The following is a 21,664-nucleotide window of genomic DNA, read 5'->3' as shown; positions in this document are numbered from 1 at the left end:
TCAAAGTGCAAGATAGACCAGTAGATCTTACTGGAATGTGCACAGAAAATTCATTGATACATAGCTTTAGATTCTACGTTACAACTAACCTTCAAGAAAGTACTACTTGCTGAGTTTTTGGTGTAATATCATTGAATATCTCTATCTGAAAGGCTGTTAAAATACTCATATCTTTTTCACAACTGCATATTTGTGTGAAGTCAGATTTTCTTCATTTGCTTTTAAGCAAAAAAAATAGCAACACATTGAATGCAGATACAGATAGGAGAATCCAGCAGTTTTTAGTTAAGCCAGACACTGAGATTTGCAAAAATGTACGACAATATTCTCACTGAACTTGTAACAATTTTAATTATTTTCATATTCTTTGTTATTATGTAATGGGGTATATAATTATTTTTAAAGGGATTAGTAAATATTTAAAAACATTTATATTTTAAATTCTAATATGGTAAATATAAATAAATGTAATCCATATAAATAAAGGCCTTTTAGGATATCAGTTTTTTTTTTTTTTTTTTAAAGATTTTATTTTTTCCTTTTTCTCCCCAAAGCCCCCCGGTACATAGTTGTGTATTCTTCGTTGTGGGTCCTTCTAGTTGTGGCATGTGGGACGCTGCCTCAGCGTGGTTTGATGAGCAGTGCCATGTCCGCGCCCAGGATTCGAACTAACGAAACACTGGGCCGCCTGCAGTGGAGTGCGCGAACTTAACCACTGGGCCACGGGGCCAGCCCCCTAGGATATCGGTTTTTAAGAGTATAAAGGGGTCCTGAGAGACACCCCCAAAACTGAGAACTACTGATCTAGTTTTAAGATAAATTTAAGATGAAAATTTAAACAAGAATTAAAATGTATAAATTTTGATTTGATGATATAAATGTGTTTGAAGTTATTAGTCTTTTTGAAATTTGTATATACCTGTGAAGTTTTTTCTTTCAGGTAAAAACATCTGAACGTTAATGAGATTTAATAAAGCACTTTAACTTCTTTTTGGGAAAAATGCAAAATAATACAGAATGAATCTTATGATTATGTTGTTTGTTCTAGTAAGCTTTTTATTTTGAATTTTTTTGTTTTTTATGCCCTAAAAAATTAGCAGTAGAGCAACAGAAATGTGCACAGAAGATAATAACAGCATAACAGAAGTCGAAATTAAAAAAAAAACCTCTTACAACTGCTTTTGATCAAGAAATGAAATTTAGTTGAAATGAAACATTTCCCATTTCTTTTTTACTTATTGTCCATACGTACTCCCTTTTTACTCATTCATGATTGTTTTCTTTACTTATTTAGGTAGTTGGTTCTAGAAAGGAATAATTTATTTGGTTAAGTGGTAAGTCTCTTGCCATTTAGCTAGTGAAATATTGGTCATTCTTATCAAGGGTTGTAGAATAAAGATAGAATGCAGTATTCTGTGTTTATTCAAATAGAGTGCAGCTAAAGTGTTGGGTACAAGTTTTCTATTCTTGAACTTGTCCAAGAAACAGTGAGACTTGAGATATTTTAGAGAAAAACAAAGTTTTCAAAGGTATGAGAAGAGGTTTACTTAATAAAACGTTGGTCTGTGAATATTAAGACTGAAAGGAAAATTGATAAAAAAATGTAATAGATATGGATATAGATGTAGGGTCAATGGTAGCAGTCAGTCATTCTTGAAAGCTTGAGGCGTTTCTTCAAACCTAAAAGGAAAAGTTCAAGGAATTGCTGATGGTTTCATATTGGTGACATACATCAACAACTTATTATCAACAGCTTATTTCTCCTGTGATTATGTGGAGGTTGAAAACATCTGCATTCCAATAAAAAGAACCTAGGTCGTGTGTGCATCCCTCTACTAAGAAACTGATAACAGAAAAGCATGCATGTGTTCTCATAATATATTCCTGTTGCCGCTTTCAGAGAAAGAATGTTATGTGTTGAATCATGGATGTCGGAGTAAATTAAATAAACTCTAATGAGAAAAAATGTTAATTCTCATAAGCATCTGCCTGAGAAGGCTAATTGTGCTTATTTAAAATAAACTTTTTCTAAAGTAACTGTATCTTGTATATGCATAATGAATTAATTATACTTATTTTATGTTTACAATTTTATATCTAACCCACATCTGAGAGAGTAATAACACTGAAACTGAAATTTTTAAGTTCAGTTTTCTTGGAGTTATACCCCAAAACCTGTAATACATGTACAATTACTGTTTACGAAACTCCCAATTTGAATCTAACAATAATACAGTGATATAGATAGTGCATCTATCATTATTAAGCCTATTTTGCATATAAGGAAATTAAGATTCAGATTTTTAAGTGTCTTCAAAATTTTACATGTAGATAATGCCAGAAACAAGACAAAAATCTAGGATATTTGACTTTAATCCTTTGCATTTTACAGTATCATATTATCTGTGTGGTACATGATTACTTAAATTTCTGTGTTTAAAATTTTTATTTAATTTTAGTAACTTCATAATTGCTATTTTCAGTTTCTTAAAAGGAGATATGTTCATTGTTCATAACGAATTAGAAGATGGATGGATGTGGGTTACAAATCTAAGAACAGATGAACAAGGCCTTATTGTTGAAGACCTAGTGGAAGAGGTGGTAAGTTTTTTTTCTTTCTTCTCACTCTCAGAATTCTAAATATTGTGTAAAATTTTGGAACTTGTCCGTAATCAGAGAAATTAGCTATGAATATATTTCTTTTATGAAAAACCTCAGTTCATAAGTATAAAGAATTTTCACCAAAATGCATTTACTGTTAGTAAATACTATTTATTTGTAAAGAGCATAACCAAACTAGCCTGTTTTAATTTGTAGCTGCCAATTTTCAGATTTCATGAGTTTCTAAGAATTAAAAATGTATTAGCAGGGGAGCCACCCTGGTGGTGCAGTGGTTAAGTTTGCACGCTGTAATGTGGCAGCCTAGCGTTCACCAGTTTGGATCCCAAGTGTGGACCTATGAACTGCTGGTCAAGTCATGCTGTGGCAGGCGTCCCACATGTACAGTGGAGGAAGATGGGCACAGATGTTAGCTCAGGGCCAATCTTCCTCAGCAAAAAGCAGAAGATTGGCAGCAGATGTTAGCTCATGGCTAATCTTCCTCAAAAAAAAAAAAGTATTAGCAGGACTAGCCCCGTGGTGTAGTGGTTAAGTTTGAATGCTTTGGCAGCCTGGGTTCACAGGTTTGGATCCCAGGTGCAGACCTAACCATTCGACAGCCATGCTGTGCCAGCAACCCGCATAGAAAGTAGAGGAAGATTGGCCACAGATGTTAGCTCAGGGCTGATTAATCCCATTCAGCAGAAAAAAAAAAATTATTTTTAAATGTATTAGCATCTGTGCTTATCTGTATCCCTTTTTGTTTTCTTACTCTTCCTCATAAATGATGTTATGTTGAACTGATCATGGAATCTCAAATGGTTGCACATATTTGTTTCAAATTCCTTGTCTCCCAAATATATGTATAATTTTCTAGTAACATTGGGAAAACTTAGTTATATTACACGTATATTATCACATGGTTTTACGTTTTGAGTATTCCCCTTGTTTTCATTGTCGTCACATATTACGTTATCAGTCATCTTATCACACAGTATAAATTATGGCGTTTTTAGATAGTGGGTCAGCCTTTAAGCAACATTTGCATCGCAGAGACAATAGTCAGCATCACTGAAACATTATCGAACATTATATTACAATCTTGGAATTCACCCTTCCCTTTCAGATTTGTTCAGCAGGATGGAATGGTTTTCTGTATTTTTTACAATCCTCAGAGCTATTGTCTTTAATATGCCACGAACCTGCCAATATGCTGACACCTGTGCTCTGATGATTGCTCCAGGAAGATGGCAGTGGAGAATAGTTTTCTCTGCTATTAATTCTCTTGTCTGCCTATTCTGGCAGCCAGATCTTGATATATAGAAGTAAAACACACTGAAGAAAAGTGGGTGGAGTTGAGGAAATGGTATGATACATTGCATACTTATAGTCACATAGTTACTTAGTGCAAGAACTGGGGTTAGAACTCCTAATTCCTGGATTAGTATTCTGTATTGTATAGTAGGAGAGAGATTTATTCCATATAAGCAAGAAGTATTCAAACTGAAGAATCTGACTATCTGTGTTGGTTGTACTACAAAATTTCTTAGTTAAAACTTTTATGTTGAATTTTCTTCTCCCTGCTGTAAACCCCTCCCTCCATTATTCTAAGTATTTAAAGGAATTATGGTATAAGTTGAACTTTTCTTGAGCTCTTGGAATTCTGTGTCAAATTTAACAAGGCAAACTTTAGTAAGGAAAACCAAAAGTTATCCAATGAATGCAGAAAAAAAATATCCCAATTTAAGATAAGGAGACATGACCTAACATCAATAAAAGGAAAAAAAAAGAAAAAAGAGCACAAGTTAGCAGCTCAGAATGAGAGAACAAAGTGATGTGGCTGCTGGAAATAAATACAGTCATCCTTTGTATTAGTAGTGGAATGGTTCCAAGTTAGAGTTATAAGCAGTTTTTACCTCAATATTTAGAATAATTTTTCATAATGATCTTCATTGGCACCTAGTGATTCCGTGTAGCTTGAAAAGCCATTTTGAGATTGTCTAGATTTCAGGCATTTGGATGGTGGTTGGATTTAAGGAATTTCCCACTCTGAAATTCTACTTACTGCTCTCTGAGCACATTTATACTTTTATGTCATAACTCTAGCTGTTAGCTCTGTGAGGATCTTTGTCTCTGATTCAAGGACGTGTCACTGTTGCCTAGAATAGTGTCTGACATTCATAGACATTCAGTAAATGTTTGTTGAATGAATGAATGTCTCGTGCCTATACTTCTTCCTCTTCCTTGACACTCCTGTCCTGCTGGACTACCTTGTAAAATGTGATTTATCTTTGTTGGTTCAGCTCAGATGTCGCCCCTTCTTTCACAGAGGTTTTCTGTCTGTCTTAGGCTAGGTTGTTTCCTCTTGTGTTTCTATAGCACCTTGTTAATTCTACATTCCATTACATTGTATGAAATGAATTTATTGTGTAAACCTCTTTTATAGAGATTAACTCCTTTTGTGTCAGGATAATGCGTTTTGTTTTTATGTAATTTTTTTAGCATACTGCTTTGTAATATAGTAGGCATTCAGTGAATGTTTGATTTTAGTTTGGTTAGGTATTTGGTGAGTGAGGACCAAGTTGAGAGAAGTAAATCCATGCGTAGTTAGACAATTTTTCTATTTTTTCCTTCATTATTCAATGAAAACTTGGTGCCAGGTACTGTGCTGGGTACTAGGACTATAGTTCAACAGATGTTCAGTGAAAATTATATGCCCAGCATTGTGCTAGTGGTTGTGGTGGTGGTGGGTGTTAACAAAGAACGGCTAAGATCTTAAGATGCTTACAGCCTCTGTAATGGAATGAATAACACTAGTGTGTCTTAAACGATAGAAATATTGAATAGAGTAAGGTATAGTTTAAAAGATGATGAAAGAAGGATGATGCCTTTTTCTATTCAAAATAAAGTTTGTATTTACCTTTTAGGAACTCAGTCTCCCTGAGGAGGTAGTTATTTGAGGGAAATCCTGCCTACATGGTTTAGGTTTTAACTAATAGGTCAGAAGCAGTGAGTGGAAAGGACATTTTGAGTCAAAAAAAGAACAAGCTACAGTGGTGGGAGAATGTAGATTAGGAAGTAGGTAGTTTTGTGTGACCATGGTATAGATACCCAAAGAGAATTGGTTGTATGAGTCAGTAAACTTAGACCTGAGTCGTATGGTAAAGGATTTTGATTTTAAACTGAAGAGTTTCTAGACAGTAGAGAAGTACTGTTAGGTTTTTAAAATTTGTTTGTTTTTGTTTGGTTTGATGTTTCTTAATGCAGGGCAAAGTTGCACTTGAAACCCATGAAGATACCCAGATTGGAGTGGTGGGGTGGGATGGGCCACAGAGGGCTGTCCTAGCTGGGCTACTGTAATCGTTTAAGAAAAGGGAGGCAAAGGGCCTGAATGAGAGTAATGGCAACGAGGGGAGAAAAGTAGTAAGGGAGAGGGTTTGGAAAGACATTTCTTGAACAGAAACACCTTTTCTTGTATACTCATAAATAAATATGAAGGGCAGGGTGGAAACATGGTAGAAGATGTTTTTGATTAATTTTAATAAAGATCAATAGTTAATTATATAAAATATTGTCTTAATGTCTTCTCCTTTAGGGCCGGGAAGAAGATCCTCATGAAGGCAAAATGTGAGTTTGTGTTAATTATTAAAAGCAAAAAATATATATTGTAAACCTGCTAATTGGAAAACTTTGGCCAAACAATATTTCAAAGAAAATTGATACTTTTGGGGCTGACTTAAATTTTTTTTTTATTTGGCTCAGGAGTTGCTATCTAAATATTTTCTTAAGGACCTAGTGATAAAGTCTTTCTTTTAAACAATGAAGGAGGCTCATACCTATAGATACAACTCTTATATCACCAAACTGAAGACTTTCTGATAAACATTACATTAATAACATTATGAATGCACAATTCCTCGCATTTTTCTCTACTTCCTTGTTGATTTATTCATCATCTTTCTTGTTTACATCACCACATCTTCTATATATTTTATGGTTCAGTTTTTTGGTTTTTTTAGTCAGAGAACTTTTCCCTAAGATCATAGTTGTAATATTAATAAGATTCTGCAAGTACTTTGTTTTCATAATCTTTTCAGGCTGATTTTAAGTATCTTATGAGAGCTCATTCAAAGACCAGGTGTTACTGCACTTACCGCTTGCCGCATTCTTCTCTTAGACTCCAGAAGTTATCAGCTGTACCCAGTAATTCTTCTGGGAAATCACTCCATCTGATATTTCAGCCTTGCTCTCATTTTATTATGGTTCTTGAAGATCTGTTTTGCTGTCCTTCTCATCCCTCGTGACATTTATTTGTATATAAGTTTTCTTTTAAAGACCTTAACTCTTAATCCCAATTCTGTTGTACTCATAGTATTTTAATAGACTGTTCATCTTCTAATATCTTTTCAGTCGCACATTTTTCCCTTACCATCCTGTCAGCATTTATGGATGGAATTTGTCTTACCTCTCAAGTGTTTTCTTATTCTTTGTTCTAACCATTAGAACATAGAACCATAAACTGAGTACTCCACTTTCTGTCACCTTATTTAGTTTCCCACCCTTCCTTAAGTGGAACGCATGAGTTATTTTCTGAGTTCATTTTCCTTGTTGTTCTATGTAGCTGCAAAATAGGCTCGGTGAGTGAGACTGTACCTTGTTGACTGTGTTAGTTTGAAGCCTCCCCACTACCTGTGTCGGGAGTTACGAATTCTACTTCGTGCTTGGAGGAGGCATACAGATAACGTAAGCAAGTGAAGTGGGTCAGGTGTGTCTGTTCCTGTTTTTCTCAAATTACAATAATCTTGATCTTTCTTATTTTCCTTCTTGGATAGAGACCGAGGTACATGGAACTATTTCCTTACTGTAAGAAAACAACCCTGCAAGCGTGGGGATTAAATGGCAGCTAGCATTAACTCTTTGTATTAGGGAAGACTGCAGGAAGTTGAAAACTAGAAAGTAATTGCCTCCAGGAAGGTGACTGCCCTGTCCAACTGATGTGTGCAAGAATGGGAGTCTAGTGTTTGTGAAATCTTGATTTTCCAGAGAAGCTAGAAATTTATATTTTTCTCCCTATTTAAAATAATACCATAGATTTAAAAAGAAAAGAAAAAAATGTACCAGTAAATATTTAAAGCTACATCCACTTTTCTCATAGTGTAAAGTATAAATCCCACTTTCACTGTGAAATCTTTAATATCATTGTGATCGTTCCATTTTCTGAACTTATAATTTTCTACTCATTTGGTATTTAGCATAAGCTAAATTTGCATCGTTGGTTTCTTTTCTGTATTTGTCAGCTCCCTCTCATTTCCTAAGATGGAAACTGGCAGTAAAGTGTCGTCTGTGACATCCACAAGTACCCTTTGAGGCTAAACAGTCAGTGTAACTTCAGTTGTGTTTCTTTCTGGCTCCCTATTTCCATGACACGGGTACCAAGTCCTGATCATTTTATCTTCTAAAATGTTTCTCGAATGTATGGCTACTTCTCAATCTTAAGCAGCCGTATTCTAGTTCAGGCCCTTTTCATCTCTCACCAGGGCTGGGTGTAGCAGTAAGCTCCATGTTGGTCTCCCTTGATGCCTTAGTCTCCTCAAATCCTTTTGTCCAGTAGCCAGAATCATCTACCTAAAATGCATTATCTAACTATCACTTTTTCATTTAAAATTCTTCGGTGGTCCTCTGCCATCTTTGTCTTCGCAGAGCCTCGAACGGTCATCTCATCTAGCTCTTGTGTCTTCCCTTAGTCCTGTCTCTTGTCACTTCCAGTTCTGTGCTCTACTCGCCAGTTTGCAGACCTTCACATGCTGCGATAGTGCTGTTTTTCTCCTTTGCTCAAGCTACTTCCTAGGCCAGAACTCCCCTCCATTGTGTTTCGTTAATTCCTATTCTTACTTAAAGACTTAACTCATTTATCATTCTTTCCAAGAAATCTCCCTTTATGTTTTCCCTGACACACACTACCGAATTCGTGCCCTTGTCTGTTATTCCAGAAATGCCCTCAGTGTATACTTATCACTGCATTTTATCATATTTTCTACATTGCTTTTATATTTATACAATATTTGTGTCCCTTTTTCTTATTAGAATGGGGACTTCCTAAGAGAAGAGACTCATTTCTATCATTGGTGGAAACCCTGTGCTTGAAATATATACATTTTACACATAGGTAATAAATGTCTGAATGAGAAAACTCAGATCTAATCCTTTCAGAAACGATATTGTCAGTTTGTTCTCTAAACCCCATTTGTTGCCACCCCCTTTGAATTCCCCTTTTTTCTTTTATTCTAGCTGTAAAAATACACAATTGGCCTTCTAAGTCATCTAATCAACTCTCCCCCAGAATACAGAAATCCTGTTGTAGCATTTATAGTAAATGGTCGTAATTTAGACTATTAAAATGCAACATGGAACCTCACCACCTTTTAAGGCAGCCTGTATTGCTCCAGTTACTGTATACTTGCTTTATATTATTCGTAATTTGCATTGGGAGCCCCAGGAAATCTGAATTAGGGAGTTAATGGTTAGAATAGAGTTAAGGAGAGAATTTAAAAGTTTAAGATTTCATTCATTTGAAAAGGTAAAACAGTTATATTTTATACTTTGACCAGTGGTAATGTGGATGATTTAAAACCGTGTGAACAGCCTTTAAACTTGGAACATTGGGCTTTAGAGCACTTGTAGGTTTAGTCTTGTAGTATTTTTACTTTCCAACTTGTTCTTTAAGCCACTATTAAAAATAGTTGTAGGGGCTGGCCCGGTGGCATAACGGTTAAGTTCACATACTCAGCTTCAGTGGCCCGGGGTTCACGGGTTCAGATCTCAGGTGTGGACCTAGCACACTGCTCATCAAGCCATGCTGTGGCAGTGTCCCACATACAAAGTAGAGTAAGACTGGCACATATGTTAGCTCAGGGCCAATCTTCCTCACCAAAAAAATAAAATAAAGTAATTGTAGGCCCTAAAAATAGATGGCAAAGTGGTAGAGAGGTGATCTGGGGTTGTCAGCTTGGCATTAACATGTGTCAATCAGCAAGATAGATAATAGTCCTTTAGGTCAATGAAAGGAGGTTTTATGTAATTTAATTACTAGTAATTAATTTTTAAATCAGCTATGTCATTTTATTTTAGGGTAAAATTTAAATCATTATTATATGCAGTGGATCTTGACTGTAATGGCATTTATAATAATTTATAAAGGCTTATTTTAAGTATACAGAATATGAAGTACTCTAGCAATCTCATTTGCTAGGCCATAAGCTCAAGTAGAGATAGGAATACTAAGTCATTCTTTTCTTTCAGTTCTTGATGTTGGTTTCTACTCTTTCTCATCACTCAATCATATTTTCTGACTTTCAGTAAAGTATGTATCAGCCATGTTGATTTTATTTGAAGAGAGAACTTATCACATATTATAGGAAAATTTACTTTGAGAGAAATATGAGAAAAATTAATTCACTATATTTTTTCTGGGCAGTTCTATAGTGGGCTGTACTTGTACCACTCTTCCCTCTCAATAAAAAGAAAAGAGAATGCTAGCTATGATGTGGGTATATAACAGTATGTCATTATCAGAATTAAAATCATTGCTGTTTTTGTACTGGTAATTAATATGGAAATTATAGTTCATACTAGATAGTTGTTAATTTTTCTATATTTTGTTGAAATTATACGTTGAGAAAGTGTTGTAACAAATGTAAAAGGAATGAGATAATTTGATCAGTTGCATTACATTTATCTCATTATGTCAGCTTGAATTAAACTTATATTTTGTTGGTTGTTTAGTTTTGATCCTATAACAGCAAAAAATACTTTTGATTTACATATTTAATTTGTTCTCTTTTTAAGATGGTTCCATGGGAAAATTTCCAAACAAGAAGCTTATAATTTACTAATGACAGGTACTTGTATATTTACTTGCCTTTTCTAATGTCTTTATTTAAAAAGAACAATAAAAGAACCAATCATTTATCATATATTTTCCCTTTAGCGTTCATTTGATATTTATGCGTATTGTAATTTCTTGCCCAGTGCAGAGACACTGGTGTTTTTTTGTTTTTTCATATTTTTAGTAGAAAACATAAGTGTAAAATTCATCGAAGTGTGTTTTGCTTCTGCCCCAGACCCCTGTCCTCTTCACTAGATGAGAGTTTTTTCTCTGTTTCTAGAAGTTTTCTTTGTGTGTATCTCACTTCCTCACCTCTGAACACATGCACTCCCAGGAACATGCAACACACCTTTTTCATGTTAGGATATATTTTGGGAGATCATTCCATATCTGCATATATGAATTTTCATTATTCTTAATGACCTAAGCCTTCCCTTGTATAAATACCATAATTTGTTATCAGCCTCCTATAGAGGAACGTTTTCATTTTTTTGCTGTTCAGCTGCAGCAGATGTTCTTGCATTTATCTTTGTGCACTTGTGGAATTATAAAGTTGGACCGTATTTAAAATATATTAATTTTGACATTTCCCAGAACTTTGTGGTTATAGTATATGCAAAGTAAAACCTGATTTTTGTATGATGGGTTTATTATTTAAAAGAAAAACCATCCTGTCATCATGTATCCTAACTAAATATTTAAGACTGAATTAACTTAACTGCCAAATATCTCTTCAGTAAACCATGCCTTATGAGGATCTGAGACAAGTTTAAGCCGTAATTTGTAATTTAGAAGTCTTAGTTCTTTAAAAAGAACCGGAGTTCAACAGTTTCTGTATATGGTGAATAAACTACTGCTTATTAAAGATGGTATCTCAGATACTGTCTTAAGCCCCAAGGCATTGCATTTTAATGTAATTAATACTTTGCTCTTTTGAAAGATTTGAGGTAGTTTTAAAAATGTTCAGTTTTATTGTGAAGATGTAGGTTGAGTAGGTTAAACATAAATTAAAGAACATGAGAATGCTATATGGTAATAATAGTGACCAAATGCTCAACCAAAATGACATGCTATCGGCTTTCAAAGTGGGACTAAAATATGTATTTTAGTGGATTTGCTGAATTTTGAATGTAAGTTTATATTTTCGAACTTGTACCACCAAATACTTGAGGCACTCACTCTGGTTTTAGGCAAGTAAAGCTGAAAAGGAACTAAACTTAATTTCCTTACATTAGTTTTTATTTTCTTTGGGTCATGTGCACTTTGAAGAATCTGGTGATTTTCTTCCCTGAGAAGTACACATAGGTACTTGCATGCACCATTTTACAGTAATTCCTACTCTTTGTACTGAACATGAAATTACTTGGTACTAAGTGCCTTGGCTAGATGATTGGAACTATTAGTAATTTACATAAAAATTACATCTAATACTCAACGTGTTCATTGTACTTTCCTAAAAGCAATCAAGTTCTGATCTTTTCTGTGTCATTAGGACGTAAACAGAGAAAAGGCAAAGTATCTTAGTGTTAAGAGTCACTGCCAATTGAAGATAGCAAAAAGACTTCTCTAAAATCAATATGAAAATATTTAATATATGATAATTTGCTTCTACGTGACTTTTCAGGATCATACCTATTGAATGAAGTATAGTGCATGCGTACTGATTTTGATAAGATACACAAATATTTCAGTTGTTTTCACTCTACCTTTGTAAGTTTTTGGTACTATTTTATTACAGTTACTACTTTTTACTGTGTAATCAGAAGCATTAAGTACAGAGTATTTCTAAGCAAAATTCTCTTTAACTTTTTTAGACTCTTCTTATTAAGGGGATTTGCAAACAGAATATAGCAGTGTGAGCCAGTATCCCATGGCTGTGGTTAGAGTAATCTAACCTGTGGTTAGATTATTCTTTCCAAGTTATGACAGGTATAGACATTATTAACCAGAAGTCACTGCTACAAACGTCTGCCCAGTATTTTATATAATAAAGACAAGCAACATCATAGGTGGTTGTGGCTCATAAACCAGAAAATACAAAAGAAAAAAACCCTGTCTTAAAATTGTCTTTATTGTAACACGAGTTCCTGGTGAAAATTTACCTATGTTTATGACTTTTGAATGTACTTTGTAATTATACTACTTAACACTTTTTCTTTTTTATTTGATAATTAGGGAATAAAACTAACAGCTTAATTTTTACAGTTGGCCAAGTCTGCAGTTTTCTTGTGAGGCCCTCAGATAATACTCCTGGTGACTATTCACTTTATTTTCGGACCAATGAAAATATTCAGCGATTTAAAATATGTCCAACACCAAACAATCAGTTTATGATGGGAGGCCGATATTATAACAGGTAAGTTGTGAGAAATTTTTATCTTTTACTTTTGGCAAAAGTAGTTGAAATCTTGATATATTAGTATATCAGATCCAAAATTATATAAAATACTTTTAATGTAATTTAGTAGTAGTCATGTCCAAGAATTCTTTGATAATGTCAAACATGAATATAAATTGATAACTTGTAACTTTTCCTTCCAAAATAATTTATGTTAATTTTTTTTGATTATGCACAAGCTATTCGCTAAATCCATATATTATCTTCAAGGGCAGCAAAACATCTAATCTAAGAAAAAGAAAATACATTACATTCTTTTATCAGTGAGACATTTTAATAGCAAGAAAAGGTTCTTGGAGTAACCTGACACTTACTACAAATGTCACCATTTAATTGGGTTGTTCTCAAGTTGATATTTCTTATTTGTAATTATTGGTTCCTACTACTCACCTTTAAAATTCTGAGTAAACTCTTTGCTTGTACCAAAACCCAGAATGGACTTGAGCCACTTGATTTAGGAAGATAAGTTAATTAGAAAAACGATATGATATAATGTCAGCTATTTCTTTCTGTATAATAGAAAGTAATCTTTCGTTTTATTTCTGAATGTAAAGGTTTTCCTGTACCGGATAACTCTAGGCTAGCATTGTTTTCCTCTTTTGGAAGCTTGCATAAATGAAAATGCTGGCATTTGCCTCATTTAATCCCCTAATACCACAGCAGCATTCTCCATCCCATTTAGAAGTTCTCTCAGTTCCAGCTTGACCTTTGGGTGTATAGAGATCCAGCAGCTGGTTAATCTGGAAGACAGAAAACCAAAACCAAGTTCTAACTGCTTGCCAGAAGTTCAGTGGACACTTATAAGACGTGAGATGGAAGATATGAGTCTAGACAGTTGGATCCTTTTGCGCACGTCATATATAAGCTGCTTGAGTAGTTTGTGCATTACAGTCTGGTCTAAGCATCCTCACTGAAAATCTAGCTAGCTGCAATTTGAGCTCTTTGTCAAGGTAAATTAATTTTTCCCATTGTTTAGTTTTCCAGGGACTTGGAATATATAAAACTATAAATTGAAAACATCATATTCTTAATTGAATTGATAAATGTCTACCGGGAGACTTTGTTTAAAAGATAAAATAATTAGCAGTCATACACCACATAATGATGTTTTCAGTCTATGATGGACCGCATATATGATGGTGGTTCCATAAGGTTAGTACCATATATGGCCTAGGTGGGTAGTAGGCTATACCATCTAGGGTTGTCTAAGTGCCCTGTATGATGTTCACACAACGATGAAATTGCCCCATGATGCATTTCTCAGAATGTATCTCCGTTAAGTGGTGGGGAAAGTTTGTTTTATTGACTTAAACTTCCGTATGATACACATTCTGCAAAGATGAAAGTTCTTCCTACATAATGGAGGCAGTCTGTAAAACATAAAAAGGTAGTCTTTTTTGTTGATGAAGACCAGAATGAAATAGGAAGAAGTATTTGATGTATATTTCTTTCCAAATTATTGCAAAATTATTAGTCTGACTTTAAAAAAATTTAAGCATGTTAATTTAGTGTTCATGTTCGTTCCCACAAATCTTTGACTTTTTGACTTTTTATTCCCTATGGGTATGTTTATCTTATAAAATTCAGGAGTATTGTTGTTTCTAGTTTTAATACTAAAAAAAATGTTTTTAAGGAAAGCCAGAATTATGTGAATCTGATGCCTGGATAGTGGCAGTTTTTATAATTGTTTTGGAAGTATATGTTCCATTTCAGCATTAGTGTCAGTAATGAAGTAATTCCCAGGAAGATACACCTTTATGATTATCATTTATTGTGTAGATATGTTAGTATTAAGTTGGATTATCCAAGAAATCTAAGTAACAGAGCCATACTCCGCTGTTGCATCTCCCCATTAGCCCTACGTTAGTCTTCATTAGAGTGGTAGCAGTTATTTCTGTTTCATTTAGAAACTGCTTTGTTGAGACATAACTTTAAACTTCCTATGTTCAAAAGTTTGGAAAAGTAGGAGAGGCGTTTAACAGTGGGTATAATTCAGCAAACGTTTATTGACTAATCTACTTTGTGAAATTTATTATACTGATCCTGCACCTATACATTGAAGAAAAAGATACTGTTCCTACATTAGGAGTGTTCAGGTCTGTTAGGAAAGATGGTTGGCTGGCTGTCATAAATTTAGGGATGTACCAAATACACATAGGAGAATCGGTGGGAAGAGTGTTGTTCAGATGGCGGTGAAAAGGGAGAGGGAGGATTTTGGTCAGACCTCGAAGATTACTAACATTTATCTAGGGTTCAAGAAGGGAAAGACTTGGTTTTATTTATTAAGTAAATTACTGAAATGAAAGTATAGGACACAGTATCTCTGGAAACTCACATTTATTTTACAAACAAATCTATAGTGGACTTAGTTTAGTTTTCTGAAACATAGGTCTCTGATTTCATGGCTAGAACGTTTATGGAATGTGTAGGAAATTTTGGTCTGTTGTGTCTTCCTTGACCGTTCCTGTAGGTGTGTCTGGGTAGACTATAAATTAAAGAGTAATTTTTTAAAAACCTTAAAAGTCCAGCTCCTTGGTAAAAATATATCTGATTGGTTGCCACACACTTTCAAGTTTTCTCCTGGGCAATCTGAACTGCACTCCACAACAGTATACTGTTCTTTCAGCTCATGGACAAGAATTACATTGAGGCGCTACCACACGATTGATTGCATTTTGCAGTTACTGAGCCAGAAACCTTCAATATTTACTGTTTTTTCATAGATTTGATGCTTTTTGCTTTGAAAAACATCGTTATCTCTGTGGTGGTATCTAGCTATCTTCAAATATATTCTTTTCTGATTTTCATTTTTCTTTTTACATTTTTAGATTTATGTGTGGTATTACATTTTTCCTTTAAAAACTGGCAATCTTCCTTGTCCTTTTACGATAATACCTTTTTACTTGTCTCAACCACCATCTATCTCCTCCTTGTGTTAAATGCTGCCTCTGGTATTTAGTTCCTCTTCATTCATATTCATTTTTTAATTATCTTTTCAAGTCTTTATTTTGCTTTTTAACATTATTTATATTTGGTTTAAATTAATTTTCTGGTATAGCAAAGATACTTTATCTTTCGAGAGAGAGAGATGTGTGTGTATATATATATACACACACACGTATATATATGTGTATACATATACACACGTATATATATGTATATATACGCATATATCTCCAAAGATAAAAGATATATATCTGTTCTGATTATTCTATCAAGTAGGAAGAGCTGTGAAAAAAACAAGTGACATCTATATTCAATTATCTATCTCTATATATTCTAATTATTATATCAATAGGAAGAACATGGAAAAATCAAGTGGTTTAGGTTAAATAAGATCTGTATTGAGAAATGTTTCTGAGCTGTCCCTAAAATATCCATTCCTTCAGTGTATTAAAGTTTAAAATTCTAGGGTTTAAATATTTAAGACAATAAAATGGCCTACTGATTATAGAGAAACACTTTTATGTTAAAAAAACTCATTATGTCATGCAAAAATTTGTGTTAAAATACATTATATAGTCATTTTATTTTCAGTTTTGTTTTATTTATAATGTTTCCCAAATGTTAAAAATATTTTTAGCACTTTTTACCAAAATCATCAATAAGCCTTTCCTGCTATAGCAGTAATCCTGCATGTAAGATTAGCTCCTGATCTGTCTATCTGGTTTTTTTTTAATTTGCTTTTGCTTTTGCCTGCTGTTTTTATGTTTTATGACTGAACTCCATCTGATTATTATAAAAGCAGAATATGTAGACATTTTGATGATAAAAATTTTTAAGTTTACTTGAACTCACCACTTGTTAATAAATGCCATTTCTCTTTAAGTTCTTCTTTCTCAGTCTCTCAGAAATACTCTTGTAAAAAAAGTGAACTTTTAATCCTTTCCTCACTTACAGTGACTTTTTGACTATGTCTATGGAAAATTGGAATCTCTGACTCAGGTATTCTGACCTGTAAATGAATATTGGAAACATTCTTGTTTTTGTATATTTGGGTTATATGCTTTGGAAAAAACTTGTAAATAGATAATTCTTTCTAACAGGGTTTGCATGTATTTTCAAGATTTGCAATTTTTAATGAGATAAATTATGTCAATGTTGGTAATTTTTATTTTAACAGCATTGGGGACATCATAGATCACTATCGAAAAGAACAAATTGTTGAAGGGTATTATCTTAAGGAAGCTGTACCATTGCAGGTTAGTGTTGTTTTTCCTTCTGCAATAATTAAATTTTATTTTAAATGCATTTTTCGTGGTATGTTTCTGCACACATTCATGTATTTAAAATCGGGTAAAATTTAAAACTGCAGATTATTCAGATTATTTCAGGAAATGAATTGTAAGAGATTGCTTATTTTTTATTTATGTTGGGTCTGGATAATTAGGAAGTTCTTGGTGGCTTTTTGAGAATACATGCAGTGGTGGGGGCAGAAGCCAAGTTGTACTGGGTCAAGGAGTGAGTTTGAGGCAAAAGTGGAGACAGCAAGGATAAATCACAGTCAGGCTTATCTAGGTGAGCTTGGGGAGTAAAGAAAAGGGAAAAAATGGTAGCTAGAAGATGATGTTGGGCCAAGAGGGGTTTAAACTTTTTATTTGCCTATAGTTTAATGTTGAGAGAGTTTTGAGCGTGTCTGTAGACTCTGGGAAAAGCCAGTAGTAAAGAGGAGGGTGACAGTAGTGGGTGAGGGATGCGGTGTTGGCAGTACTTGATGAACAAAGCCCTAGAGAAGGCAAGAATGACTAAAATCTAGAACATAGGAGGAAAGATGGGTCTTGAATGATGGGTGTTGAATTTAGTTGCTTAGTGCATGAGGTGATTGATTAGCCTGTTTCTTTCTTCTCATACTTTCTGAAGTGTGCTGGGGAAGGTTATAGCAGGGCTTAGAAAAAGATACTTGAAACGAGTGATTAAGAGTTTTCCTAGGTGGAAAATGGAGGTAGTGACATTCCAGGGACGTAAAGAAGGACTGAGGGGTTTTGGGTTACCCACCTAAACTTGGGTAGCAATTTATAGCATCTCTGGCTTCTCAAGTTTTCCTCCTCCTAACAAGTTAGTTACAGATGGTTGTACCTACTACTCAGTCATTACAGCTGTGGGGGCGGTGTGTGTGGGGATCATTATTCTGATGCCTAATATAAACTAAAGAATCATCATCTGATCATATTTTAATCTATCTTGCTTCATTTCCTCATGCTTTTCTGGTCAAATGTGAGGGCAGTGAAAGAGGGGTTTTGTGTTATATTCCCACTGCCTAGAATAGTGCCTGGCGTTAGGTATTCAGTCAGTATTAATTGAATGAATGGTTGTCTGCTTTCCACTAGGAAAGCATTTCAACCTCTCTGTATTATCAGTAGTATGGCCTAATCCCATTGTGCTTGCTGTTATCTCCGTGTCAGTCTCTTCCTCTCTATCTAAATACCGCTAATTTAAGATCCATTTCAAGTTTCATGTCCTGCTTGACACCTTCCTAATAAACTAGGCAGCCTTGATGTACCACTTTTGTTGACAGTTCTGGCAGACCTTGGCTGTTCACTATTCTGATTACTGTATATATAAAACTAACCCTTTTTTTCCCCTAACCGCATGGTGTGGTAGGTGCTTTCTTAGAAACCACTGCTCGGGGTCTTTTTCTTAGGACTCAGAGGTGCCTTTATCTCTGGACGGCAGATCCTGCCACTCAGTCCCCTTGTATACCTTGAAGTCTGATTCACATTGGCTGTTTGAATTAATGATAGTTTTAATTTGTTTCATAAGTCCACAAATTTTATTTTGTCTACAATTAAGCCATACATTTTTCCCATCCTGAATTTGTGCTTAGAATTTTCTAATTTAATTTTTTGTTATTTAAAAAGTGAATAGCATATGACGTCTAGTAAACTTTTGTACTTAAGTTTTAAGGTTTCAAGAACACTTCCGGGGCTGGCCCTGTGGCCGAGTGGTTAAGTTCACGCACTCTGCTTCGGCGGCTCAGGGTTTTGCTGGTTTGGATCCTGGGTGCGGACACGGCACCGCTAGTCAGGCCACGTTGAGGTGGTATCCTACATGCCACAACTAGAAGGACCCACAACTAAAATATACAACTATGTACTGGGGGGATTTGGGGAGAAAAAGCAGGAGAAAAAAAAAGATTGGCAACAGTTGTTAGCTCAGGTGCCAATCTTAAAAGAAAAAAAAAAAAAGAATTACTTCCAGTATACAGCGTGGCCCACTCGTGTTACTGTGTCATAACTGAACAAACCTCAAATTGTTGTCATTTGCAGAAGTGCCTATAATGCGTTGAATACTTCAGAAATAACTGATGCTGATTACAAAGCAACTTGATTATTACATAAAAACCATTAAATGCTTTGTGAAGTCTATTATTTTGGGGCTGTAGTAAAAGTAGGTTACAGTAGAAGTTTGGGAATCGTAACGCTTACCTATCCTTCCCAGCAGGATTCTACCTAGTAAAGAACACAAAGGCTGGTAACCTCCTTCTGTTAATTGAAAAACTGATTAGCTAGCAGAAATAGTTCACTTCCCCTGAGGTGACCATGCATACCTCGACTCGGGGTGAGGTACTGGAACAGAAGGAGCAGAGTCCCAGCTAGCTCTGCTTACTTTGTGGAGCTAACACTGCTTAAGACAGATATTAGAAGAGAAAGAGGAGCCTTTTGAGACAGTGCACCCACAATAAAAATAGCCAACATTTTTTGAGCACTATGTTTCGGGTACTGTTTCTTATATGCATTAATTAATTAAAATTTTCATCAATTTGATGAGGTTGATACTGTCATTATGCCCATTTTACAGATAGGGAAGCGGAGACCAGAGAAGTTAAATAAACTACTTAAGGCATCAAGTCAGCCTTGACTCTTCTCTTTCTCTCCTCTGCTCTATATCCAAACTGTCTGAAACGTCTTGCAGACTCTGCCTTCAAAATGGATCTAGAATATGACCATCACCAGAATCTGACTTCATCTCCCTGTTTCTACCTTTGCCCCCTTAATACCGCATAACAGTCAGAGGGATCCGTTTAAAATGTGAGTCAGATCACGTCACTCCTCTGTTTAGTGCTTGCAGATGTTCTTCATTTCATTCAGAGTAAAAACCAAAGTCCTTATAGTGGCACAAGGCCCCTAGAAGGGCATCACATTGGTCCTCTGAACTCATTTCTTTATGCCATCCTTCTCTCTCACTTGTCTCCACTCATACTGGCTTCTTTGCATATTTTTAAAAATATGCCAGGATCTTTCCAGCATCAGGATCTTTGCTCTAGCTGTTCATTCTGCTCAAAATGATTTTCCCGCAAATAGCCACTTGCCTCACTCTCTTCTTTCAAGTTTTGCTCAAAAATTAGTTTCACAATGTGACTTACCCATGCACCTTATCTTTAATACTGTTACTTGCCCTACTTTTAAAGCACTTACCATCTGTTAACGTACAATACGGTTTACTTACTTGTTATGTGTGTTATCTCTTTCCCTCATTAGAATATAAGTTCCTTGACAGTAAGGATCTTTGATTTGTTCACTGAAGTATCTCAGGAGCTAGAACAGTGCCTTGCACTCAACAAACATTTATTGAGTTAATCTGGAGTTTTCCTAGCAGTTAAGTGACAGGCAGAATTTGCAACTGAAGTCTGGCTTCAGGAGCCTGCATACCTAACTTCTCTGCAAAAGCTTGCTTCCGTGGCTGTCAGACTCTCACCATCAGATTATCTACTTCCCTTGAGGAGGAGTATATAAGAATCCCCTCTCCAAAACTGTGTAAAGAATAGATCAACAAGCCTTCCCTCCTATCATGCAGTGATTTTCTAGAACTTGGAGGGTGACCTGTGCCCTTGCTCATAGTGTCTTGTAATACATTGGAATCCTTTAGGAGTTGTAGATCAGTACATCAGCCCCTACCTTAATATAAGTTAGAAGAGACCTATATAGATGATCTTGAAATCAGATATTTAAGTCCAAATATTAGTGTAGTATTATGTTTTAAATAACAGTCTACAAATAGGCCTCATTTTACCGCTAATACTAAATAGTATCACTATTGAAATAAAGACTAAGTACAAATCTATGTAACCAGGAAGGTAGTCATCAGTATCATCTGGGCCCAATGTGTCCTTTTTAAATTTTTATATTCTTAAGTCATTTTAAGAATAATTTGTAGAAGTAGGAATAAAGAGATAGTCCAAAAACAACTTTGTTAGAAAATGTAATAAGAATTTCAAGGTAGCAAACCCAAATTTTTGTTCCATATTGCCTTGGTTATGAAGAGTTACTACATACCTGAAATGGGCAGTGTCTTTTGAATGCAACTAACTGGTCGGTCATCCACTGGCTTGCATGGACCTGGAACATGGCCATTTTGTAAATCCTAATACCAGATTTCAGATCAATCTCTAGTAAGTTCTTTCTTTTACTATTTTTATTTTTACTATTATTTACTATTATTACTAGAATATATAATTTACTCTGATTCTTCTTCTCACACTTTCACTGTCAAAATGCAATACTGATTCCAGATTTTAAATATATCTCTACTGGGTTCTAGTTTATGATTCTTTCTTGTTGTTCTCCTACTTGCATTATCAAATGCAATAGTTTTGAAAATTTTGATGGTTCATAATTGTGTTGGAAAGTATAGTCTTCTTTGGTCCGTAAGTATAAAATACATTTATGTTTAGATTGATAAACATCAATTAGAATGATCAATATGGTGAATTTTTTTATTTCTACATTATATGTTTCCTCTCAGTAACCTTTGGATACAAAGTTCCTTTTGTCCACTTAGAAATC

General features: G+C 34.7%; 1 protein-coding gene across 1 annotated transcript in view; it reads left to right on the top strand.

Annotated features, from left to right (window-relative positions):
- The window catches only part of RASA1 (RAS p21 protein activator 1), a 101,971-nt gene that overhangs the window by 49,654 nt on the left and 30,653 nt on the right, over positions 1 to 21,664 (top strand). Inside the window, exons 5-9 of the mRNA XM_070569758.1 lie at positions 2,484 to 2,601; positions 6,194 to 6,225; positions 10,444 to 10,496; positions 12,689 to 12,839; positions 17,005 to 17,083. Of these exons, the coding sequence (XP_070425859.1) occupies positions 2,484 to 2,601; positions 6,194 to 6,225; positions 10,444 to 10,496; positions 12,689 to 12,839; positions 17,005 to 17,083 (433 nt within the window). The remainder of the gene's footprint in view (positions 1 to 2,483; positions 2,602 to 6,193; positions 6,226 to 10,443; positions 10,497 to 12,688; positions 12,840 to 17,004; positions 17,084 to 21,664) is intronic.

Source organism: Equus przewalskii, chromosome 13, assembly GCF_037783145.1.
Source record: "Equus przewalskii isolate Varuska chromosome 13, EquPr2, whole genome shotgun sequence".
Taxonomy (NCBI): domain Eukaryota; kingdom Metazoa; phylum Chordata; class Mammalia; order Perissodactyla; family Equidae; genus Equus; species Equus przewalskii.
Note: the sequence above shows the minus strand (reverse complement) of the source record. Positions and strands in the feature narration are given on the sequence as shown.